Below are 26,742 nucleotides of genomic sequence, written 5' to 3'. Positions count from 1 at the left end.
GATCCTCGGGCTTTGTAATTCTCCACTCCAGTTCTCTAAAACATTTTTTAAAAAATCAACATACAGTCAGAGTTTTATCAATAAGCAATTCCACTAAATATTCCAAAAATTCCAGGAGGCTTAATGCATGATTTGCAATTGTACTCTCCCTCGATTTGAGTTGAAGCAATGACTCTAAACAGTTGCCTCGCAGCTTCCGAAACAGTGAGCGGAAGTTAGGTGTGATACTGAACAGAAATTATTTTCTCTTACAAACTCAGACCTCTCCTCTATATTTTATAGCCCATTTAACATTTTTGAGTTATTCTGAAAGTACTTTAGCCATAGTTACCCTCTGCTGCTATTTCTCTGTGTCACCATTAGCAGGGCCACTGCGGTTATAACCATGGACGATAAATGTCAGCACAAGTTTCCACTCGGTTTCTAAGTTTCTAGCTCCTACGTTGACTTTTAGAGCTTTTTCAACCTTTTTTTCCCCATCACAACCTTGCGGGGCCATGTCACTGAGCCCACAGTCTGCAACACGTTTTTAATGTGTGTGGTGCACTTTCTCCTCAATTGTGTGGCTTCCTCCTGAGCACTGTCAGGTTTAAAGAGCGAGATAAAGGGCACAATAATATGTCTTCAGATGCTGCACTGACATCTGCAGGAGCTTAAATGTCACCAACATCAAGGCGCTTTGCCCCAAATGCACAGCCAGTTTTCTGTTAATCCCATTCCACAGGGTCCCGTTTTGGAGGAGCTGGGTCTCAGTGGGGAGTGAGTGTGGGATGTTTAAACTCCCTATGCTGGTGGCTGGTCTGGGCCCCGAGGTTGTCTGTGTTTGTTAGAAGGTTGATGAGTTAAAGCGGGTGGCCTCATATCTTTCTTGGAGCTGTAGATGCTGGAGGAAAGTCACCACTGGGAGAGGACAGGGCTCAGGGGGGACTGGAGTTGGGGGCTGGGCTGGGAGGAGGATGTGGAGGCCAGGAACTTCGAGAAGTGGACCACTCTGGTCTCCAGCATAAAGAACATCCCCCAGATAGAGAGAGAGATTTGTCATGAGCTGGAGATGAAGCCAGGACTCCAAGAGTGATGGCATGTGGAGAGGGTGTTAAGCAGGAGGAATGTGGTCTGGAAAGGTTTCTGTGTTGAGAACCACGATCTAGAGCTGACGTGCAAGTGATACTTCAGTGTGACACCTGCAGGGGTGGGGGCATTTCTGGACCTAGGGGTTCAGCCCAGGCAAGGCTGGCCAGTGGAAATTGTTCCCTGTGAAGCTGTGTCTCAGAGACCACCAACTAGAAGAGTGTGCCTATAGTCATGTTTTGCTGAGCTTGCATTGTGTTTTAATAAATTCAGTCAAGATTTTAGGGACTTCTGTGGTGGTCCAGTGGTTGGGATGCCATGTTTCCAATGAAGAAGGCTTAGATGAAATCCTTGGTTGGGAAACTGAGATCCCACATCCCTCAGGGTGTGGCCAAGATAAATTAATTAAATGATACTAGCAACTATTTTTTTAAAAATACTTTAGAATGAGCGCTTTCACCTAAAGTCTGGATTTCTTATTTGCTGTAAGAAGTCGGATGATTGGCTATCTCAAGCATAGCATTGTTTTGTGGCCATCATCTGCTGGATTTAGGGAACTGCTAGCTGCCCCCTTCCCACAGGTCACGGGTCCTCATCAGTCCTTATTGTGTCCTCGGTGCTAAGGCTGGTGTCGGATTCCAGTTATTAGTGGGCTTGCACTGCTGCTTTTCTGATGCAGAGAACTCTTTATTCCCCCCCCCCAACCCCAGTCTCTATGAAAAGTGGGGAAATGAAGATGGGGGCAAGGAGGTGGCAGTTTTGTTTTTGTTTGTTTTGCACTGAACCACTTTCTCTCTTTGCGTAACTGTGAGACTCCTGCAGGTGCATCGGTTCATTATCTCTGCTATATGTAAACCCTTGGTGCTTTACCAGCATTATTAACACCAGGGGCCATGAAGTCTCTAAATTCTGTCTCACTGAACCTGGAAGGGAGGGAGGAAGACGGATTGCAGATGAAAGAACCAAAGAATGAGGTCTGCTGCTTTGAAGAAGGGAGGAACCAGAAGCAAGCAGGAGACATCGATCCAAAGAAGATCGCACAAGTCTCAGAGGTTTAACCATTTGCCCTGAGTCCCCAGGGGGAGCGGGAGACCCAACACAAAGCCTCGTAACATTGGCGCTAAGACTCCATGCCTCCTCCCTACCATGGAGTAGATGTTCCTCCCTCCTTCAAACCGGTGGCATAAATGGGGCTTACAAGGTTCACACTATTCCCACTTAAGAATTGACTTAAACTGATAGTTCCTAAAATAACATTACAAAATTATACAGGAGAGTGAAAAGGAAGCCATTTCAGACAATCAAAGCAGCATGACATTTGTCAGGCTGACTAGATCCACGGATCCTCAACTCTAAGAAACTTGTGAGAGGGCTTCCCTGGGCCTTGGACTCTTGACGCCATCTCATCGTGGGGCCCTGGGGGTGGGGGTGGCATGAGGGGGACTCTGAGCTGTTGTCACTTCGTTTAAAAACCTGAGCAGCAGGTGTATGTTTTCACACAGGAGGTCTGCCTGATCACGCCAAGGTCTTTGGCATGTGTTGAGCATTGCGGGTAGTGACACAGTTTATGGAGCAGATAGTTCAAAGTGTGAAGACCATGGGGACAATGCCATGGAAAGGGATCTCTCATGATAAAACATTCCAGAGCAACGAGAAGAACCTGGAGAATCAGCACAGCTTTGCCTGGGAGCTCTTTCTTTGAACCCTGGACTCTAGGTGAAGTCATTGATCTCTTGTTGCCCACGAGGCAAGAGGATGTGCTGGTTAAATGGTGAAATGTGGGGCTAAAACAGACCTGGACTGAATTCTGTTCCTGTCGTTAATGCCATGTAGCATTGGACAAATGAAACTTGGCGAGCCTTGGTTTCTGCATCTCTGAAAGAGAAGTAATAGCAGTCTACTTTAGGAATGTTGTGACATTAACTTCATTAAAACATGTAAAATACCACCATACCTAGCATCGTAGGAGCTTTCAGTAAATGATGTATTATTATTGCTTGTCTGTCTGGGTATTTGAATCCCTCTGGAAAGATAGCCAGGGGCCTTCACTGAACCTCCTTGATCCTCTTAAGTCTCCATTTGATCACAGCCCAGAGGTGTTCATTGATTGGTTCATCGTTGATTTAGTTGATATGATTGGGATCCTTGGCACTTTTGTGCCTTGATGAAGAAACTCATTCTCCTAGACCTGGATTGTCAATCCACCCGGGTGTCTTTGGAGGGCTTCCATAGGTGTGGGTCTCTCTCCACAAACAAGAAAAGAGATGAACCCAGGTTACCCACCATAAAACACATGTTTATTTCTATAATTGATTGCCCAGGAACATCACGAGATTCATTTGAAAGTCCTTTCCCAAGTCCTTGGAATAAATGCCCTACCTCCTTCCCATCCTGAGTTACCCTAAGGAGTTCACACTCTGATCAGGTCTTGAATTCTCTGTGCCTTGGTTCATTCACTGTAAAGTAGAGATAATACCATCACCAACTGCATTGGGTTAAACGAGTTACTGTATGTAGTAGACATGGCACGTGAGACCAATCACGTACTAAGCCATGAGTGAGTGGAGGCCAGTGGTGGTCCCCTCCTCCTTCCTTGCATCCTCTTCTCTTTGCTCCCCTTCCCCCTACCACTGTCCTCAGTATCAGCATCATCTCCAAGGCTAGGTATTGTGGGGTCTCAGGTGCAAAGGTGTTTCACTCCACTTTTTTTCTTTCTGCTTACCCAGGCTACAGGGAGGTGCCTTCTAGGGTGAGCCCTCCACCACTCCAACTTCCTTTTCCAAACATAACAGTTTTTCCCAGAAGCTAATTTTACGGATTTTGAGGCTCTCAGAGACCTGGACTCCTGTCTTGCCTCCCCCAGTTTCTGGTTGTCTGACCATGCCAGATCCCATAACCCTTCAGAGCATTAATTTTCTTATTGCTAAAATGGAGTTCCTGCCCACCTTGTGGATTTTTGTGAGTTTTGAGTAAGGTGGTGCATGTCAATGTCTTAGAACAGTACCTGGCCCATTGCAAGTGATCAGTCCATAGGAGCGCTTCACTGAGCCAGGCCATCTCCCAAGCACAAATGTGCCCGCCCAGTGTCCATCCTGAGCTGCCCTCCACTGACAGGAAAGCGGTCAGGCTGTTGAACTCTGTCTTCATATGCTTTTTGGCTTCTCTCTTAGGAAAAGCACCTCATTTTCTGCGGCTCCAAAATGTTGAAGTGAACGTGGGGCAGAACGCCACATTTCAGTGCATTGCTGGCGGAAAGTGGTCTCAGCATGACAAACTTTGGCTCCAGGTAAGGATGGGAGGGGCCTCCTGCTCACACCTCTGCAACCCTTTGGGAAGGGAAGAAAATGTGTGCTGTGAGGAAGGGCTCGGTGGGGAACGGGAGGGGTGTCTTTCATATGCCTCTGCTCCTTGGATGATACTCTGCATCCATGATCTTGTTAAATGTTTTTGGTAATTCTGTTACGTAGGCCTCAGTATTCCCATTTTACAGATGGAGAAACTGAGGCTACGGACATAAAAGTGCCAGAACTAGAATTTACGATTATGACCTTTCCAAACTTCTCTCAAGGGGACTCCCCTGGTGGTCCAGTGGTTAAGACTTCACCTTCCAATGCAGGAGGTACGGGTTTAATCCCTGGTCAGGAAGCTGAGATCTCACATGCTTCGTGGCCAAAAAGCCAAAAACGTAGAACAGAAACAGTATTTTAACAAATTCAATAAAGACATTAAAAAACAACAACAAAAAAAACTGTTCTCTAACAAATTTTGTCCCTTAAGCCCAGATTTCCAGGGTTGAGGCAAACTGAATATTTTACATGCTGAGTACAGTTGCATTTCCATATGACTTTTTTGGTCAGTTTCTACAAAAAAGCCTGTTTGGGTTTTGATGGGGGTTTATTGCATTGAATCTCTAGATCACTTTGGGGAAAACTGACATCTTAACTATAACGAAACTTGTCACTGTGAACAATATGGTATATATTTCTTTACTTACTAAGATCTCTAGTAATTCCACTAAGCAAGCTTTTGTAATTTTCAGTATCCAGGCCTTGTATATCTTTAGTCAGACTTATCCCTAAGTATGTCCCATTTTTTATGCTACTTACTGTTAGAAGACTTTTAAGAAAACCCAGTTTCTGATTTTTCCTTACTAGTATATATAGAAATACGGTTGACTTTCCTATATTGATCATGTACCCTGCAATCTTGTTAGACCTACTATGGCTATTTAAATTTAAATCAATTAAAATACCTTCAATTCAAAACTCAGATGCTCAGCTACACTAGTCACATTTCAAGTGCATGAGAGCCACCTGTTCTCGTGGCTACCATGTTGGACACATACAGAGAACATTTCTGACCTTGCAGAGAGTCTTATGGGAGAGTACAGCTCTTTGAAGTCATCACCGACCATTCAAGGAATGAGGAATATGGCTCCAAAGAAGCTTACTCCCATTACCTCAAACTTCATATACTTAAAGATCTCTATCATCCCTTCTGACTGACGTTTTGGATGTTGGTCCTTAACTCACTCCTAGCACACTTTGATGAGAGTTCATAGTGTCATTTCTCTTCTTGCATTTGAGCCCTTTTCCTGCAGTTAGAAGATCCCTGGGCAGAGAAAGCACATCTGGGAACTTCTTTCTTGCTTCTTAGCAGTAAAGTAGAGTAAAAATAGCAGTAAATAATAATTCCTTTTCCTCCTGCTTCCCGGGGCTGCATGCAGACCACAAGATAGCACAGGAAACGTCCATGTGTCACTCAAGGATTAAGTAGTGCTGTTTATTCATTATAGTTAGTATTAAAATGCATTAGGCTCCCAGGAAGCTCTGTCATTTCAATGGCGTTGCCTCAGTTGGGTCATGAGAGTAAGAAGAGACAGTCATAGTACATTCAGCATCTGTATTTGGGCTTTCCAATTATTTTATGAATGTTATTGCTACAGTTCTGAGTATTGTGTGCTCCAGACCTTGAGTCTAACAGTGAAAGGATGTTCAAGCAGAATGTAATCGAAGTTTTGAAGAAAATAGATAGAAACACAAGGTTTAGAACTCTTCTACATCTTTTTTATCTACTTTTCATTGTAAACCAAACCTTATTTCACAGAATGCTTTTCAGGTGGCTTACAGTGGAACATAAAGCATAACAAGATAGCATAAATTAAAAGTGAGGCAACACAAGACAGAAGGAAAATAACACTTGGGAGCTGATCAGATGCAAAAAACCCTGCATTTCTGTACGTCTGCTGCTTCTGGTGAGTCACAGGCAGAGCCCACAGGACCACGACCACTGACAGAAGAAGGAAAGCTTGGCAGCTACACTGTTCACATTGTCCCTGAGATAAACACAAACCAATTGCTCCAGAAATTCTAACTGTTGTTCACACGGAAGCCAGACAGGAATTGTTCCCAGGAGTCCTCATAAAGAAAACAGCGTGTGATGTAGGGAACAACATTTTCCACCGCAGTCTTACGAAGGGCGCACAAGTGATTCATAGGCTTGTTTTCCATAATGATGCTCTGAGTTAAAAGCAGTTTGGAGGGACTTCTCTGGTGGCCCAGTGGTTAAGAATCTTCCGGACACAAGTTCGATCCCTGGTCCGGGAAGATTCCACATGCTGTGGAGCAACTGAGCCCACGCATCACAACTCCTGAGCCCCTGCGCTCTAGAGCCCTTGCACTGCAACTGCTGAAGCCTGTGCCTAGAGCCTGTGCTCAGGAACGTGGGAAGCCCATGTACCCCAACTAGGGAGTAGCTCCCTGCTCGCCGTAACTAGAGAAAGCCCACGCACAGCCATGAAGACCCAGGGCAGCCAAAAATTAAATAAATAATGCATAAATTTTCTTAAAAAGGCAATCTGAGGAGTGGTCATTGAGGGAGGAGATGGAGTTGGCAGTGTGATATGGGAGAGGCCCCTAATCCATCTGCATCCTGGGCTACTTCAAATGTATCTGGAGAGTGAGGAGCTTCCATAACTAGGAAACTACCAGAAATGTTGTCTCTCTCATCTATATTTCTGGAAATATCGGGAGGTAGACAGCTTACACTAGGCTCTCTGGCAAAATGCCCACTTGGCCAGTTAAGTCCTGGTTTACATGCAACAGTATAGTTGGAAGTAGGTTAACATCTTTCTATAATGTATGAGATGCCTGTCATCACACCTGCCACCCAGGGGACAGTCGCAGCCCTGATCTGAGACCGGCGGGCTAAGGCAGTGGCAGATTTTTCATGAAATACTGCTTTGGATTTATTCCAGCAACCAGAGGACCAGCCTGCAGACTTGCCAAAGTTCTGTTCCGTTCACAGGGCCGGGGTCGTTCACCATGAGAATTTCCAAAGTGAGTGAAACAGCCACTTTGTGGCCAAGAGTCCACACCTGCAACAGGTGTGTCTTTCAACAATGTTATTTCTTGCTGTAGTTGCCAAGATAAGCTGACCAGTCACTCAGTCACTGAACATGGACTTTTTTTAACTGCCAGTTTTAAGTTGGGGAGATAAGGTAGTGACTTTATTCTCAAAAAAGTACTTTAGTGGCCCTTCTTCCTGGCAGTGGTTAGGGAGCAGTTGGTGGAATTGGAATTGGGGGGTATATCCCTGTGGCCTGTTGTAGAGAATGCTTGCCTTTTCTGTAGAACAGGGATCTACAGCCTGCTTGTCCCTAAGGGCTTTCAGATTATAATTTATTAAATTAAAAAAGAAGACTACCCACACCCTTGTTTTGACCCATCTCTAAACTTAATATGTTCCTTGTTGTTGTTTAGTCATTAAATCATGTCCGACTCTGCAACCCCATGGACTGCCAGGCTCCTCTGTACATGGAATTCTCCAGGCAAGAATACTGGAGTGGGTAGCCATTTCTTTCTCCAGGGGATCTTCCTGACCCAGGGATTGAACCCACATCTCCTGCATTGGCAGGCAGATTCTTGACCGCTGAGCCACCAGGGAAGTCAACATACTCCTTAGAATACCCCGTCTGCTAGTGCCAGCTTTCATGGTTTTATAGTGCAACTTCTGCATAAAAATGAACAGACAGGCTTATCCAGAAATGTGTATATATGGACTTCCCTGGTGGTCTAGTGGTTAAGAATCCACCTGCCAATGCAGGGGACACAGATTTGGTCCTTGGTCCAAGAAGATTCCACATGCCACATGGCAGCTGAGTCTGTATACCACAACTACTGAGCCCACACGCCTCGAGCCTGTGCTCTGCAACAAGAGAAGCCTCCACAGTGAGAAGCCCGTTCGCTGCAACTAGAGAGTAGTCCATGTGCAGCATGAAGACCCAGCACAGGCCCAAATAAGTAAAATCTGGGAAAAGGCAGATAAAAGCTAATGAAAGCCATGAAATTCAAAGACGCTTGCTCCTTGGAAGAAAAGCTGTGACCAACCTAGATAGCATATTAAAAAGCAGAGGCGTTATTTTGCCAACAAAAGTCCGTCTAGTCAAAGCTAGTTTTTCCAATAGTCTTGTATGGATGTGAGAGTTGGACCATCAAAAAAGCTGAGCGCCGAAAAGTCAATGCTTTTGAACTGTGGTGTTGGAGAAGACTCTTGAGAGTCCCTTGGACAGCAAGGAGATCAAATCAGTCAGTCCTAAAAGAAATCAGTCTTGAATATTCATTGGAAAGATTGATGCTGAAGCTCCAATACTTTGGCCACCTGATGTGACGAGCCAACTCATTAGAAAAGACCCTGATGCTGGGAAAGATTGAAGGCAGGAGGAGAAGGGGATCACAGAGGATGAGGTGGTTGGATGGCATCACCGACTGAATGGACAGAAGTTTGAGTAAGCCCCAGGAGTTGGTAATGGACAGGGAAGCCTGGAGTGCTGCAGTCCATGGGGTCAAAAAGAGTCAGACACGACTGAGTGACTGAACTGAAAGTTATAAAGAAGCTCGTCTTGTTCTGGGATGATTTCTTCCTGAGGTGAAGCATGTAGTGTCACTGTCTCTTGTGCAAGAGCCTCTTTCATAATTCTCTGATTCCTTATGTGATGTGTTGGCCTGAGGAATTCAAACTTGTGATTTTTTTAAGCATTTTTTTTTCAAGCAAGTAAATGGTGTGCATCCTGAATGGATGGTCTAGGAAGTGAAGCAACCTACAGTTTGGGGAACTCTTTTGAAAACAGGAAGAAAAGGACAATAATCAGAGTGCAACTAGGTGGAACCATAGTGACAGCATTATCAGTGTAGCACCGTGAAAATGTACCTGGTACATCTTTTCTGGAAAGTAATTTGGCAGGAGCTATGTAACACCTTTAAATGTACAAATTCTTCCAGCAAGTAATTCCACTTTTGGGAATTTACCTAAAAAAATAATCAATGACAGAGAAAAAATTTATCTACAAGTGTGTTCAACAGGATGAAAAATTGAAAACAACCTAAATGTCCCAACAAAAGGGGCTGATTAAGTAAATGGGGCCATTAAACATCAGCTTATAGAAGTATATTTAAGGCCATTTTTACAATATACATTTAAGTGAAAATAGTAAGTTATAAAATGGTATGCCCAACATATTAATTCTATATCAAAAAGCAACCACATGTACATGCATATTTACACAATTATTTGCATACCTGTATAAATGTACACATATAACACTATAAAACACATATCAGAATACTTAATGATTGATTGTGATGATGGATGATGAATTTTTTTTTGATAATTTTAATTGGCCGCACCTGGTCTCAGTTGCAGCACGCAGGATCCTCAGTCTTGGCTGTGGCATGTGGGATCCCTTAGTTGTGTCATGGGAACTCTTAGTTTCAGCATGCAAGATCTAGTTCTCTGACCAGGGATTGAACCTGGGCCCCCGGCATTGGGAGCTTGGAGTCTTAGTTACTGGATCACCAGGGAAGTCCCTATTTTCATCTTTAATCTTTTCTGTTTCATCCAAATATTCTAAAATATATATAGGTAACTGATGTTAACAGAAAAAAAAAATGCCATTAAAAGGGGGAAAGATGACCACATTTTACTAGGTACAGAATATCCTAAGGATGGTAGGAGCCTTTGCAGGACATAACAGAATTAGAGGTAGTTAGGCCAGCAGATGCAGGAGGTATAGGAGATGCAGGTTCAATCCCTGGGTCAGAAAGATTTCCCTGGAGAAGGGAATGGCAACACACTCCAGTATTTTTGCCTGGGCAGTCCCATAGACAGAGGAGCCTGGTGGGCTATAGTCCATGGGGTTGCTAGGAGACGTGACTGAGAAACTGAGCGCACACACGTACACTTGTGACAATAGAACACACACACACGTACACACATGCAGACAGAAACACACAAACGTACACACATGCCAACAGAAACACACACATGTACACACACGCCAACAGAAGCACACACACACGTACACACACGACAGCAGAAACACACACACATACACACATGCCAACAGAACACACACGCACATACACACACACCAACAGAACACACACGCATGTACACACACACCAACAGAAGCACACACACACACACCAATAGAAGTACACACACGTACACACCAACAGAAGCACACACACACACACACACAAGCCAACAGAAGCACACACACATGTACACACACGTCAACAGAAGCACACACACACACGTACACAGACGCAACAGAACACACACACACGTACACACATGCCAACAGAAGCACACACATGTACACACGCCAACAGAATACACACGCATGTACACACACGCCAACAGAAGCACACACGCAGGTACACACACACCAACAGAAGCACACACATGTACACACACGCCAACAGAACACACACGCACATACACACATGCTAACAGAAGCACACACGCACATACACACACGCCAACAGAACACACATACGTAGACACACGCCAACAGAACACACATGCACATACACACACACCAACAGAAGCACACACACATACACACATGCCAATAGAAGCACACACACGTGTACACACATGCCAACAGAAACACACACATGTACACACATGCCAACAGAAGCACACACAACGTACACACACGCCAACAGAAGCACACACACATGCACACACACGCCAACAGAAGCAGACACATGTACACACACGCCAATAGATACACACACACGTACACACATGCCAACAGAAGCACACGCACGTACACACACGCCACCAGAAGACACACACACACACACACACACACACACATGCGCCAACAGAAGCACACACACACGTACACACACGCCAACAGAAGCACACACACACGTACACACCAACAGAAACATACACAACGTACACAGATGCCAACAGAGGCACACACACACGTACCCACACGCCAACAGAAACACACACACCAACAGAAGCACACACACCAACAGAAACACACACACGTACACACACGCCAACAGAAGCAGACACACACATACACACACGCCAACAGAACACACGCACGTAGAAACACGCCAACAGAACACACACGGACGTACACACACGCCAACAGAAACACACACACATGTACACACACTCCAACAGAAGCACACACACGTACACACATGCAAACAGAAACACACACACGTACACACACGCCAACAGAAGCACACACACGTACACACACGCCAACAGAAACACACACACGTAAACACACGCCAACAGAACACACACGCACATACACACACGCCAACAGAACACACACACACGTACACACACGCCAACAGAAGCACACACACGTACATACACTCCAACAGAACACATGCACGTAGAAGACATGCCAACAGAAACACACATGCACGTAGACACATGCCAACAGAAACACACACACACATACACACACGCCAACAGAAACACACACATGTACACACACGCCAACAGAACACACACACACATACACACATGACAACAGAACACACACACATGTACACACACGCCAACAGAAGCACACACACGTACATACATGCCAACAGAACACACGCACGTAGACACATGCCAACAGAACACACATGCACGTACACACATGCCAACAGAACACACACACACATACACATACGCCAACAGAAGCACACACACGTACACACACACCAACAGAACACATGCACGTAGACACACGCCAACAGAAGCACACACACGTACACACACGCTACCAGAATCACACATGCACGTACACACACGCCAGCAGCACACACACACGTAAACACATGCCAACAGAAGCACACACACATACACACGCCAACAGAAGCACACACACACGTACACACATGACAGCAGAACACACATGTACACACACACCAACAGAAACAAACACACATATACACACACGCCAACAGAAACACACACACGTACACCCACGCCACGAGCAAACACACACATACACCCATGCCAACAGAAGCACACACATGTACACCCACGCCAACAGAAGCACACACACACGTACACACACACCAACAGAAGCACACACACATGTACACACACGCCAACAGAAGCACACCGACGTACACACACGCCAACAGAAGCACACACACACGTACACACACACCAACAGAACACCCACGCACGTACACACACGCCAACAGAACACACACACACATACACATACGCCAACAGAACACACACACACGTACACACACACCAACAGAAACACACACATATACACACATGCCAACAGAAGCAGCAGCCGTGGTCCCCATTGGGAATACGAGTTAAGTTACCCTCCACTCGGAGGAGTGGAGTTACCTCCACTCATCACCACCACACTAGATAACTGTTCATTAAGGTGGTAGAGGTTTAGAAGTATTTTTGTGTGTTGCCTGGTCTTTGTCGCAGATTGTGGCCTGTGAGATACACACACTTTTCAGGGGCTCTAGGGCTGGCCCTGTCAGCCCCACCAGCAAGGTGGACTTGCAGGCCTCCCTGCAAAGGATTCACTCCATTGGAGTTTGTATAGCAAATAATATCTGAAGAGTCTCAGAAATGAGGCCATGCATCCAGAGCTTCTGCACAGATCGCAGGAGGGGCACATATGTGTTTGGACAAATCACGGGCATTGTTACAGGAGCAGACCCTAATCTGACAGAAGAGGCTGCTGCCCTGTGACGCCATCAGTAGCAGCACACCGGAGCTGAGATAAGCAGACGTGTCAGTCCCCTGCAGCAGATTCTTCCAGGAAACCTGTTTTTCCCGCTCCCTGAAGGGCTACCTCCTCCCCCGCTCCTCCTTCATCATTATTTTGATTATTCCCTATACTTGGCTTTTCTTTCAGCATTTGATGATGCCGACTGCTCATCCTTCTTGAAAATTTTTCTGCCCTCTTGGTTCCATCATCTGTCAGCAACTATGAAAGGTCATTGCAAGTTTATGAGTTGGCTTGCCCATTGCATGGATGCTGGCAGAAGACAGGAGACTCTTGGGTCAGAGACCAAGGACTTTGTTACTCATCACCCAGTAGGCAGCATGAGTTTCATGTCTGCAACAGTTTCCCTTGTCCCCCCTCCCCCCCACACCCCCAAGTCCTGGTGGGAAGATGATGTGGAGGTGGATCCAGGTGGGGTTTACACCCAGCTGGTCTGTGCCATCGCTTGGGATCCCCACACTTAGGAAACCCCAGTCTTTTATTATTACCTTTGAGATCTAATTTACAAGCTGTAATGCTCAGTAAGTCTCCACCTGTATGGGTTTTAGTGTGTCTACAGAGTCATGGCATCATAGCCACAAGCTCTTTCTTTCCCCCTTTTCACCTGCAGGGACCCCAGACTTTAAAAAGCTCCTGTAGGGTGACTTAGGAGATGGACATCTAGCTGGGGTTTGGATCTGCATGGGGTTGGGTTCTCTTAGGTTTGTCTGCACCAGATGCATGGTTCTTACCTTCCTCCATCCTGTGCAACTCATCTCTGAGGACCGTAGGCAACTCTGACCTGGAAATGTCCCCTCTCATGTGTGTTCTTTGCTCCTTTACTTACTAAAGCACCTTTTATATATATATATATATATATATATATATATATATATATATATATATGTGTGTGTGTGTGTGTGTGTGTATATATATATATATATATATATATTTTTTTTTTTTTTTTAAACTTCCCTGGGGCTTCGTTGTGGCTTGTGGACTCTTCAATCTTTATTGCAGCTTGTGGGATCTTTTTTTAGTTGTGGCACATGGGATCTGGTTCCCTGTGGCACCAGGGATCCAACCTGGGCCCTCTGCATTGGGAACATGGAGTCTTAGCCACTGGACCACCAGGGGAGTTCCTGCTCCTTTAATTCCTGATATCTTGTCTTCAGTGCTTTCCCTCGGCCCACTCCCTGTTTATGTACATTGGGATTTGAGCCAGCTCACCCTGCCCTGGCACACGGGCGCTGGGAAGAAGAGTGCTGGGCCTGCTTCTTGCCCTCACGGAACTTCCCTTTCAACAGTGGAGAGAAACGTTAAGCAACTAATCACCGAGTTAAATGTTTCATCACACATGTAACGTGGTTCCCAGGGGCTAAAAGAGTCCGCTGAGGAGGTAGGGAGTAGGGAGGGGTGGGAGTACTATGAGTCTCAGAGAAGCACCCTTGGAAGAAGTGGCCTGTGAGCAGAGTTCAGAAAGGTGAACTGAAAATAGTCAAAGGGACATCAGGCCACCCAGGGTGATGGCCTGTGCACAGACCCTTCACCACAGCCTCATCTTCTTTGTTCAGGGCTGATGGATCCCTGTGGGGCTTCTGCCAGGACCTTCCTGCCACTGCAGGAACTCCGAACCCAGAAATCAACCTGAGCTGGGCAGTCAGCCATGCGTGCAGTTGTCCCTTGGGAGGTCTTGAGCACAGCTAATCAGGAATGATTTATGTCCACTTCAATTTCTTTTAACTTTTAATAAAGAATAATCAAAAGCTATTCTGTAGAGATTGCCAGACAGGTACAAACATGGTCTTAAGAGAATCAATGGGCCGGATTTTAGCAAGTTGCTAAATGTCATGCTATTGAAGCAAGCAGTGTGACTAGAAAAGAATTTTCATCACGAATGAATTGTGGGTATTTCACCTAAATATTTTCTAGCCAGGAGATTTCTGGAGCAATTGGAGTAATTTTCAACTGGAAATGGTGGCCTAATTTTACATGTGTGTTTGCACACACTCTCGGTGCTAGGAGCTCAAATCAGCACACAGGAGGCTTCCAGGACCCGAGTGTTAGAATACCTCCTGTGAAACAGGCGCAATGTCAGTTGCTCACAGTTTCCTTTTATTAAAGACAGTAATGTTTCCACTTCTGCCGATTATAAATCAATTGCAAGCCTGCATGCACTCCCTGTAATAATGACAGCCGTTTTTGCAGGCTGTGTCTTATCTCTTTGTGAAGAGAATAATGTCCTGACACCGGAGCAGAGACGATGGGGAGTTGTAGAATGGTAAGGCCATTACAGCTACCTTGATAGCTAATCAGGTGATATAAAAACAGCAGAGTCTCCCTGGCATCAGGGGCTTTTCTTGTCTTCCTTTCTAGATAGTTCCTGAAGATAGAGGTGTTTTTGCCTGGGTGTGAGGGGATCCACAAATGCCACAGGGTCAGAAATGTTCAGATTTAGGCCTTTGCAACCCCTGCTGTTGCAGAGTCTGTGCTCTCAGAACAAGCGGACTTATTCCACGTAATGCAAAACATACTAAGGGAAGGTGGAATTTGAATTGTTTTAAAGGAGAGCGAGAAGCAGGTGGAAGAGGCGAAAGGGAGAACGATTTCTAAAGGAATTGTTGCCACAGTGGGAGAGACATGGGTATAAAAATGGGATTAAGCAGGACTACCAGTGAGGCTACAAAAATACCTTTGTTCAGCTTAGAGCACACGGGCCCTCCTGGGTGGATAGATTGGAAAAAGGTTCATTCTCTGGGCATGTGTGGCCCCAAGGAATGGAGCAGGCAGACAGCCTTTTTGGCAAAGAAAACAGGTAACCATTCTCCAGGTGGATTTGGTCCTCCTGTGGTCACGACTCCTGCTTTGCCAATAGAGCAGCGTCAGGATTGGGGTGCCACACCCATGGCCCCTGGCTCAGCGTCCTTGGTGTGGTGATCAGTCGCTCAGTCTCAGGAGATGGCCTGCATTTAAGGAATGTTTACATGTTTCATGGTATTATTTGGACTCTTGCTTAACAATGAGGGACTTAAGATGACATTAGCCTTCAAGTCTTGGAGATGTAGGACAAGGCCAGCAGACTCAGCGTCACTCTGGAACTTGTTAGAAATGCAGATTATCTCGGACTTCCCTGGTGGTCCAGTGGTTAAGGATCCATCTGCCAGTACAGGGGACACCAGTTTGATCCTTGATCTGGGAAGATTCCACTTGCCATGGAGCAACTGAGCCCACAGCTACTGAGTCCCCGTGCCTAGAGTCCGTGCACCTCTTGAAGAGAAGCCACAGCAATGAGATGCCTGCTTACCACAACTAGAGAAAGCCATACCTGCAGCAAAGATGACCCAGCGCAGCCAAAAAATAAAATTTTTTGAAAATTAAGTGTAGAATATTTAGCCTCACCCCTGACCTACTGAGTCACCTTGGAGGTGATTCTTACATATGCTAACATTTGACAGCCACTGCTTTAGACTGATAGAGTTGGTGTAAGAAAACCACCCAAGACTGGTACCACATTGGCTATGGTGTCCCTTAATAATATATCCAGAAAGTCTGCTAGCCAGGAATTCAGGAAGATGTCTTGCCCCTCCCCACAGAGATATTTCTGACTGTGAGACCCCCAAGGTTTCTAGAAACCTAGGTATCTATCACATCGATTTCCAAACTGTGTTCTGTGGGGCAGTATTTTCCTGCAGGATGGCATTTGATGTTCTTTAAACAAGCAAATGAGTTTCTGCAACACCGCATACTACCCTCCTCACAGTGCCACAGGGTAACTGCACTGTCGTGTACTGGCCAGCAGCTGGCCAACGTGATTAAGGCCTCAGTGTTTAGAATCAGATCACCTGGGTCCACATCCTAACTCCAGCATCATTCCGCAGAGTCTTGTATGGGTTTTGTTCCTCATCCTATGGTTCATGGACCAGCATCATCAATAAGACTTGGAAACTTGGTGGAAATGAAGCATATCAAGGGATTTTTTTCATGGTGGTCCGGTGGTTAAGACTCCACATTCCCGTTGCAGTGGGCCAGGGTTCGATTCCTGGTGAGGAAACTAGATCCCGCCTGCCCAGACTAAAGATCCTTTGTGCTGCAACTAAGACCCAGCTAAGCCAAATAAATGAGTTAAAAAAAAAAAAAGAATTATGTCAAGTAATTCAGCACAGACTCAAGGAATCAGAGTCTGTGTTTTTAATGAGATTCCCTAGGTGGTTTGTATGCACATTAGTATGAGAAGTGCTATTCTAAATCATTCAAAAAAATATGATCATGGCATCTGGCCCCATCATGTCATGACAAATAGATGGGGGGAAAATGGAAGCAGTGACAGATTTTATTTTCTTGGGCTCCAAAATCACTGTGGACAATGACTGCAGCCATGAAATTAAAAGGTGCTTGCTCCTTGGAAGAAAAAATCTGATCAACCTAAACAGCATATTAAAAAGCAGAGACATTACTTTGCCAACAAGGTCCATCTAGTCAAAGCTGTGGTTTTTCCAGTAGTCATGTATGGATGTGAGAGTTGGACTATAAAAAAAGCTGAGCACCGAAGAATTGATGCTTTTGAACTGTGGTGTTGGAGAAGACTCCAACTTATTGGACAACAAGGAGATCCAACCAGTCCATCCTAAAGGAAATCAGTCCTGAATATTTATTGGAAGGACTGATGCTAAAGCTGAAACTCCAATACTTTGGCCACCTGATGCAAAGAACTGACTCATTTGAAAAGACCCTGATGCTGGGAAAGATTGAAGGCAGGAGGAGAAGAGGACAACAGAGGATGAGATGGCTGGATGGCACCACTGACTCAATGGACATGAGTTTGAGTAGACTCCTGGAGTTGGTGATGGACAGGGAGGCCTGGCATGCTGCAGTCCATGGGGTCGCAAAGATTCAGATACAACGTAGTGACTGAACAATGACAATAATTCTAAATCATGTTGTTTGACCTCTCTCTTCCTCATTTGAGAAATAGAAATATTCTTAGGATTTATTCATGCCTTATCATACATCGGAATCACCTAGAGGATTTGTGAAAGCAAACGTGTCCTTCCCCCACCCCCATAGTGTTCCTGGTTTATTAGGTCCAGTGTGGGGACAGAAAATTTGCATTTCTAGCAAGTTCCAGGGGCTGCTAATGCAGTGAGTCTGGGGACCATCATTGGAGAACCACCACTCTAGATTATTCTAAGAGCATTGTTCATTCTCTGCTGACCATGTTTTCTTCCTTGAAGGATGCTATTTTAATACTTGACTTTATGTTTATGTTTTGCCCTTTTTGCTGTTTTGTTGGACTCTTAGCACTGGCCTATAAATTCTTCTGGGCAGAAATTATACCTTCCACACTCCACACTCTCTTATTTTCTGTTTTGTTAAATAATGAGTACATTTCCAGTGTGATTAATAATAGAATAAGGGAAAGGGAAAAGACAACTCAGACTACCAACCCCAATAAACAGCCTCCACAAATGTATAGCAGTCCTCGAATTCTCATTAAAATGAACATTTCTCCCAGGTTCCCAGGTCACATTGATAACTGCTAGTCTGCACCCCACCATTTAAAAAGGACTTTTCCTAGGAACTTTAGGTGGATTAAGCATAGGCCACTTAACACAATGCCTGACACAGACTGAGCATTCAGCTATGTTCGTTAATGTGACTTCTACTTAATAAACACTCAGACAAATCCCATTACTTTGAACAAAATATTTATCAAACTCTGTTATGGACCTTTATTCACAGGGACTATATTGACTTTTCAGAGGAAGCAGTGTGTTATTGCAGGGTTGCTTGAGTCTCTCACGTTGTCTATGGAAATCAGTTTCTAGTCTCTCTCTTTTTAAAAAAAATTTTTAAACATAGATTCAGGAGCAGACAACCAGCAAATCTCAAGGCAGTGGCTCATGGGCTTTCCAGAGACCCTATGGGAGGAGGGCATGGCAACCCACTCCAGTATTCTTGCCTGAAGAATCCCACAGACAGAGGAGCCTGGCAAGCTACAGTCCATGAGGTCACAGAGGGTCGTACACGACTGAAATGACTTAGCATGTATGCTCGTATAGTGTACTGGCGGAAGAGGCAGAGATAGGAAGGTGCTGGGTAGAATAGATCAAAGTATGCTTTACGAGCCAGTGCCCCCAGACTATGCTTCTGTCTGGAGAACCCAACCTAAGACACCGTTTTGAGTGCCCACTGGGAAATTGATTCAATTGAGTCATCAACTCAGAGGGGCTAGAAGATGATTCGTTTTATAACAGATATAACTCTCAAACACTTGCCACAAGATGAAAAGAGGCATGCCTGGAACTTTCGGCGGAAGGGCATACTTATGGATGAAAAATATTACAGGCGACAAGAGAAGAGTTCCAACAGGACGAAGCGGTGACACAGGCCGAAGGGTTTGGTGGAATTTTCCATGGGCTCCAGCGTGCGCCGTCTGTGTCCTGCACCTCTCTGGCTTTTCCCAGGACTTTGACTTCCCCTCACTGTCCTGCTCTTTCTGAGCATCCTGGCATCTGAATCCCTGTGCACTTACATGGCATTTAATGTCATGGCTGGAAGGCTTTACTCTCTCCCCTTGCCTCCAGGCTGTGGTTCACTTCAGGCTTTTGGCGTCCCACCTGCATCCACTCAAACCTATCTATTGCCTGGGGTCTGAGGTTTCTGAGTCCTTTCTTGCACAGTAAAATTTCCCTTTGTTTTCTCCCCGTTTCTTCTCTGCCTCTGTCTGGGGCTGACAGTGGCTGGTACTTGTGCTTCTTACTCATCCTCTCTGCTTAAATCCCTTCTCCGTGTTGCCCCGGCATTCTGGGCTCTGAGCCTCTCACCATCCCTGGTCTTCTAGAATCCCTTGTGATCTCTGCTTCGGGGCTCCTCCTGGGTGACTGCTCAGTCGCCTTGACCTTGAGCCTCTGCTTGCCCTTGCGTGTGGGCTCATCTCTCTGAACCTCACCTCCACGGCTCCTTGCCCCGGTCCATCACAGCGCTGTTGCCTTTCGTGGCTCTGGGCCCTCAGCTTGTCCCTGTCCTGCTGTTGCCTGCTCCCAATATGACAAATGTGATTATCAAAAGGCCTGTTTTTCCAGAGATTTTATAAGACAACCCGCAATATCTTATTCTTCCACGGGAGAAATACTGGTGGTTTCAGGAGCTAAACAGAAAAAATGTAAATGGTTCAAGGGGATGCACTTAATCTTCGCTGGAATCTGACGTCATTAAGAAGAAAAGTGAAATAATCCTGGAGGAGACATCAACATAAGATTTAAACTTGAAAAAAGTAATATTTTTGCACTTCATTAGTCTTTTGCTGTTTGTGTTAATTCCTTATTGCTGATGTAACAAGTTCTGCAAACTTAGTGGATTGAAACAATGGAAACGTATTACTTTACAGTTGTGGAGATCAAAAGTCAGAATTGGGTCTTACAGGCTAAAATCAAGGTGTCAGCAGGCTGGGCTCCTTCTGGAGGTTCCAGGGAAGAATCTCTCCTCTTACCCTTTCCAGCTTCTGGGGGCTACCCCGCCCTGCATTCCTTGGCTCATGGTTCTTTCCTTCATCTCAAAGCCATCGATCGCGTCACTCTGACCTCTGCCTCTATTGCCATGTCTCCTTCTCTGACTTTGACCATCCAGCCTTCCTCTTCTGCATATAAGTCCTCTTCTTTGATTCAGGATCTCTCTCCATCTCAAAACCTGTAATCACTCTTCAGAGTCCCTTTTACTATGTAAAGTGATGTATCTGCAGGCTCTAGGGATTAGGACATAGACATCTTTGAAGGGCTGTTATCCACTTTACCCCACTAAACCTCTAATTCCATGGTTAATTCAGAGCAGCAATCCCCTAGCTTTTAGGCACCAAGGACTGGTTTTGTGGAGAGCAATTTTTTCCACAGGCCTTGGGGCGAGGGGTATGGTTTCAGGATGATTCTAGCACATTACATTTATTGTGCACTTTATTTCTATTATTGTTAGATCAATTTCACTTCAGATCATCAGGCATTAGATCCCAGAGGTTGGGGATCCCTGATTTAGAGAGCTCCACTGACACCAGAATATGCCTTTATGTGTTCAATGTTTTCCATGCCTTCTCATTTATTTGTCACAATAACTCCATAAAACAAGCCCCGGTATCAGATTCATGGTTTAAATGAGGAGCTGAAGGCCAGAGAAATGAAATTGCTTGCCTGAGGTTGCACAAATGGTATTCAATTGCACTTGTTTTCCTATCGGTTATTGTAACTTGCTACTGTGAAACAGGGACTTTTTCAAACCCAGAATATCACATCTAAGATCCAGGATGGTAAAGACAAAAATGTTGTATTAAAAATGTTGATTCTAGAAACGTTTATCAAGTCAAGAGGCATCAGGGCATGGTGCTGGAGATGAAAAGTGCAAAGTCCTGCCCTCGGGCAGCTCACAGTCTATCGAGGGAAACACTTGTTGGAAAAATTGTGTGGCAAGTTTGTACCACACATAGGAGAGTGAGGAGCTTTTGAGAAGGTGGTGTAACAGTCAAGGGCACTTACTGGAGATGCTAATGAGCTGCACCTGGGCGTTTAAGGCAGCGGGTGTATCTCCAGGCAGACAGGAGGCTCCAGGCAGTGGAAGGAGCATATGCCAAGGAGGAGAGGTGTTGAAAAGCCCCCATCCACGCTGTACCTGGGAGGCAGATTGGTCCATGTAGGGGGCCTCAGAACCTGTGGGTGGGGTACCAGCACACCAGCTGTTTATTACCACTTGTGGGCTATGTTTTCACTGACTTACCTGAGTCTGCTCTTGGGGATAGCCTGTGGGTTTTGCTTAAGAGACAAGTGAAAATGGGAGGAAGTTTAAGGGGCCAAGGGCCAACCCCAGATGCAGATGAGCAAGAAGCCAAGGTGTTTAGAAGGGGCTGTGCCTTCTCTTCCTACGGCCAGGCAGCTGCCCTGTCGCATCAGCTCCCTAGCAAAGTTTATTCTTGAATCATGTCACCTACCGCTATCAGCAATGGAGACTCCTTATTATGGAAAGTCCTGGGCCCCGGGGGTGTGGGGGTGGGTGGAGCTTCCACGCTGGGAGCATGTGATACTATGATTTCTCCCTCCTTTCCTCTGTCCTGCAGCAATGGAATGGAAGGGACACAGCCCTCATGGTCACCCGTGTGGTCAACCACAGGCGTTTCTCGGCAACAGTCAGTGTGGCAGACACGACCCAGCGGAGTGTGAGCAAGTACCGCTGTGTGATCCGCTCTGATGGTGGCTCTGGTGTGTCCAACTACGCCGAGTTGATCGTGAAAGGTGAGTGCCACCACCCAGGTGGCTGGTCTCATAGGGATCCTTTGACCCCAAGCTTGCATGGTGGGAAGAGCTAAGACTGCTGTTTTCTTATCTGTGGTTCCTTCACTCATTCCATAGAATGAAACAGCTTTAAATTCTCCTCATCAACCCACTTCAAAAAAAAAAAAAGAGAAAGTTACTGTAAAATAATGCAATGTTTCACTGTCATTCAAAGTTGAGTTTTAGATGTAAGATTTGTACATGAAAGCTTATGGGATAGATGACATGGAAGACATCTCCAAATTTGGCTTTTTTTTTTTTTTTTTTTGCATTTAAATTTAGAGTGAGCCAGTGTCCTTGTGCTTGGGTGGCATTCTGTTACAGTGATCGAGAAAACAATTGTTTCTAAGGGATATTTTATTGAAAACTCGATATAGTGACAATATTTTAGATGGACTTTTGAAATAAATAACCCCCACCACACTGACTTTGAATCAATTTTTTCCCAGTTGTCTTGTTCACCTTGAGGTATCTCTGATGTGTTTTTCCATGAAAATATGTACATTGTCCCTTTTCTGTGTCTTTCAAGGAGCTGGATATTTGATTCATTTTTAAAAGATTCTATAATCTTTGTTACAGTGCTTAATGGTTGTGTGGTATTTCGTCAAGTGAATCATCCTATTTTTAAAAATCTCTGTTATCATTTAGATAATTCCAGGTGTTTTTGTTTTTATCTTTCCTCTGTGCTTGCAACAATTAACACCTCAATTGAGTTCTTCCGAAGAGAATATTTTTATTCTACTAAACCAGATTATTTCCTTGGATAAATTCCCTAGGGGTAGAGTTGTTAGGCCAAAGAATATGAGCATCTTTATGGATTTTTCTTTGTGTTGCAATATTGCTTTTGAAAAAAAAATTAGGTTGACAGCTTATACAGGAAAACAGCAGTGTATGGATGTTCTCATTTTCCAGCATTATGTTCACTGGTTAAAATTTTAATATAATGTAATTTAGTGAATGAAATAGTGAAGCTGTTCATCTTAATGCTAGTGGCAGAATGATACCCAGTGTGTTTGAAGATAGAAGCATTGTTCAACCCCCGAGAAGGCTCCTGAGTTGGTTCCCTTGGTCAAAGGATGGGTTGGTATGGAACCTTGACCTCTTGTTGCCTGCCTGTGTAATGATTACCTTTCCTGGGGGAGTCTGCCATCTGAGATTCACTCTCCTGTGCTGTCCTGACTCCAGATGGATATTCACATGGCTGCCCATTTGTCATTAATTAGATCTCAGCTTGACTGTCAGCTTGCCATCTTCTTTGAGAAAATTACCCTGTCCTAGCTCCCCGCCATTCTCATGGTCACATTCTGTCACATCACCTTATTTCTTTTCCACTCTTCACATTTCAAAATTATATATTTTTCTTCATTTACTTGGCAGTTTTGTGTCCCCCCTTTAGGATATAAGCTCAGCAGAGTTTGGGACATCTTCCATGTGTTCCGTGGTTCACAGTCAGCCCCCCAAGCTTAGCAGAGTACCTGGCATGTGTGCTGAGCATGCCAAGCCATCTGAGACCACCAGTGTTCCATGGTTTTGCCCTGCACGATCAGTCATTTCATACGACTCAACCTTAAAATATTTGTTGAGTGGTGGATCAGTGAATGAGTTATTGGCCTCAGCAGGAATTCATTTCATCATTGGACTTCTATGAACACTTAAGTTGAAGATCAACAAATTGAGTAGTTATGAACAGAACAACTAACAGGAAAAACAATCATCTTTAAAACAGTTTACATTGAGTGTGAATGTATATCAAAGATACTATCGTTTTGATCCCGTTAGGCTCATCTCTCGACTTTTTGGTGCCATAAGGTTGATCTGTGTGATAAAGTGGCCTTTGTAGGTCTTTCCGACAGTCAGTGAATATGTTACTCCAGAGCTGGGCCCTCTGGAGCACTCACTATACCTGTTGAATGGTGATATCCCATATCCCACACAGCAGTGGACGCCTCCCGCCCCATCCTGAGAATGGACCGTGTTTTCCCCTGTTGTCCCAGTCTCACCAGCATCTTGCCATGCCTGGCACATCGTTGGTAACGATTGGATAGGATGAAGGACTACTGGGGCTAGTGTAGGGCTCTGAACTATTCTCATGCAGACAAATGGAGTCAGAAGACACTCCATTTAGTCTTTCCTTATGTTCTCAGGTATGAAGAAGGAGGCGTGGGGTCAAATCCTCTTGGATGGAGGATGTGGTTTCCATGGTGAAGCATCATGGCCTTTGTTTGGAGGGATGGCCAGGGTGTCCTGGAACTGTGGTTTGTCCTTTGCTGGCTGTGTTCCTTGGGCTTGAGTTCAGCCTGGAGGGAGCAGTACCCCGATACGATCCAGGAGCCATGGATCTGCTCTGTCCCCCCACCTGCAGCCCTCAGCGCTCCATTTTAAGGGGTGCACTGGGTGACCTCCTTCAGAAGTCTCCTTCATGGTGGGTGAAGGTGGGTTTGTGCTCCCAGTAATGGATCCTGCTTTGTTGCACCTTACTGAAATCCTTTATGGAATGTTGCATTTTCTTAGTGCCTGTTTTTCTTCCCTGTTGCACTTTTTCTCTTTTTACTTTCACTTGGGGGTCAGCTGGAAACTAGACCCCTTGAGTGTAGAAGTCCCTTCACATCCATGATCTTATTTAGTCCTGACTGTGGCTCTGCACCTTGGTTTTATTTTAATTCGTTTTACAGCTGTAGGAACATCCACAGCCAGGTTGAGAAGCAGAGACAGGTCCTTAGGGGCAGAGCGGGGCTTGGCCCAGGGGCTGGATCGTGCTGTTTAGGCCTCACCTGGAGGGCCTGGGGCTTGTGGCCTTGTCAGCGTGTGGTAGCATCGTGTCCTGAGCAGTGTCAAAAGCATCCAGACTGCAGGCTGGGCTCATAGCAGGGGTCCCCTGACCTGTTGCTAACTTGCATTTTTAACTCATGCATCATACTTCCACTGTTCCCTTCCTTTCTGGAGTGGGATACCAACTGCCAGATTCTGGAGAAATGGATTTAACCCTTCCCTATACACACACACACACACACACACACACACACACACATACACAGGACTTCCCTGATGGTCCAGTGGCTAAGACTGTGCACTCCCAATGCAGGGGGCCTGGGTTCGATCCCTGATTTTATTTTCTTGGGCTCACTGTGGACGGTGAGCCCCAAAATCACTGTGGATGGTGACTGCAGCCATGAAATTAAAGATACTTGCTCCTTGGAAGAAAAACTATGACAAACCTAGACAGTGTATTAAAAAGCAAAGACATCACTTTGCTGAAAGAGATCTATATAGTCAAAGCTATGGTTTTTCCACTAGTCATGTATGGATGTGAGAGTTGGACAATCAAGAAGGCTGAATGCCAAAGAATTGATGCTTTTGAACTGTGGTGCTGGAGAAGACTCTTGAGAGTCCAAGGGATTGAGAGTCCAAGGGACTTCAAGGAGATAAAACCAGTCCATCCTAAAGGAAATAAGTCCTGAATATTCATTGGAAGGACTGATGCTGAAGCTCCAATACTTTGGCCACCCGATAGGAAGAACTGACTCATTGGGAAAGACCTTGATGCTGGGGAAGTTTGAAAGCAGGAGGAGAGGGGGATGACAGAGGATGAAATGGCTGGATGGTATCGCTGACTCGATGGACATGAGTTTGAGCAAGCTCCAGAAGATGGACAGGGAGGCCTGGCGTGCTGCAGCCCATGGGGTCACGAAGAGTAGGACACCACTGAGTGACTGAACTGAACTGAATTGAGGTGGATGGGGCAGGACACTTGTCCCAGGTCATGATCTTGTTCCCATATCTGTGGCCCCGGAGAGACCCTTTGAGGCTTCCTATGCATAGTGGGGACTGGTGCTTCCCCCATGTGCAGAGCATACAGGAGGGAATGTTAAAGTGGGGGTCATGGGATTTCCCTGGTGGTCCAGCGGTTAGGGCTCTGTGCTTCCCCTGCAGGGGCACAGATACAGTCTCTGGCTGGGGAACTAAGATCCCACCTGCTGCACAGAACAGCCAGCATTTTTTTTTAAATGGGACCCAACATGTGGGCTTGGGAACATTTGGGTCCTGGAGTTCCCACTACACCAGACTCCCCAGATTCCTCCTCTATCCACCACCAGTCGGTCAGGGATCTGGAACAAAAGAAAAGTTTCTGGTCCTGCTTGTGCTCGGCCTCCTGATCTCATGGGTCCCCTCCACCTGGCATCACTCATTTGGAACTCAGGCCGTGTAGGGGTTGGGAGGTCACAGGACCCCTCAGCTCCCAAGGGTGCCAGGAGCTAGAGGTCCCTCTGACGCTGTCTGTGGCAGATGCTTGTGCGGGGCCAAGCCGTG

At 45.6% G+C, this 26,742-nt stretch overlaps 1 protein-coding gene across 1 annotated transcript in view; it reads left to right on the top strand.

Moving 5' to 3' along the window:
• PTPRT (protein tyrosine phosphatase receptor type T) overlaps positions 1–26,742 on the top strand; it is a 787,366-nt gene that overhangs the window by 108,894 nt on the left and 651,730 nt on the right. The window contains exons 4-5 of the mRNA XM_061125699.1: positions 4,239–4,354; positions 22,221–22,395. Of these exons, the coding sequence (XP_060981682.1) occupies positions 4,239–4,354; positions 22,221–22,395 (291 nt within the window). The remainder of the gene's footprint in view (positions 1–4,238; positions 4,355–22,220; positions 22,396–26,742) is intronic.

Source organism: Dama dama, chromosome 23 (genome assembly GCF_033118175.1).
Source record: "Dama dama isolate Ldn47 chromosome 23, ASM3311817v1, whole genome shotgun sequence".
Taxonomy (NCBI): domain Eukaryota; kingdom Metazoa; phylum Chordata; class Mammalia; order Artiodactyla; family Cervidae; genus Dama; species Dama dama.
Note: the sequence above shows the minus strand (reverse complement) of the source record. Positions and strands in the feature narration are given on the sequence as shown.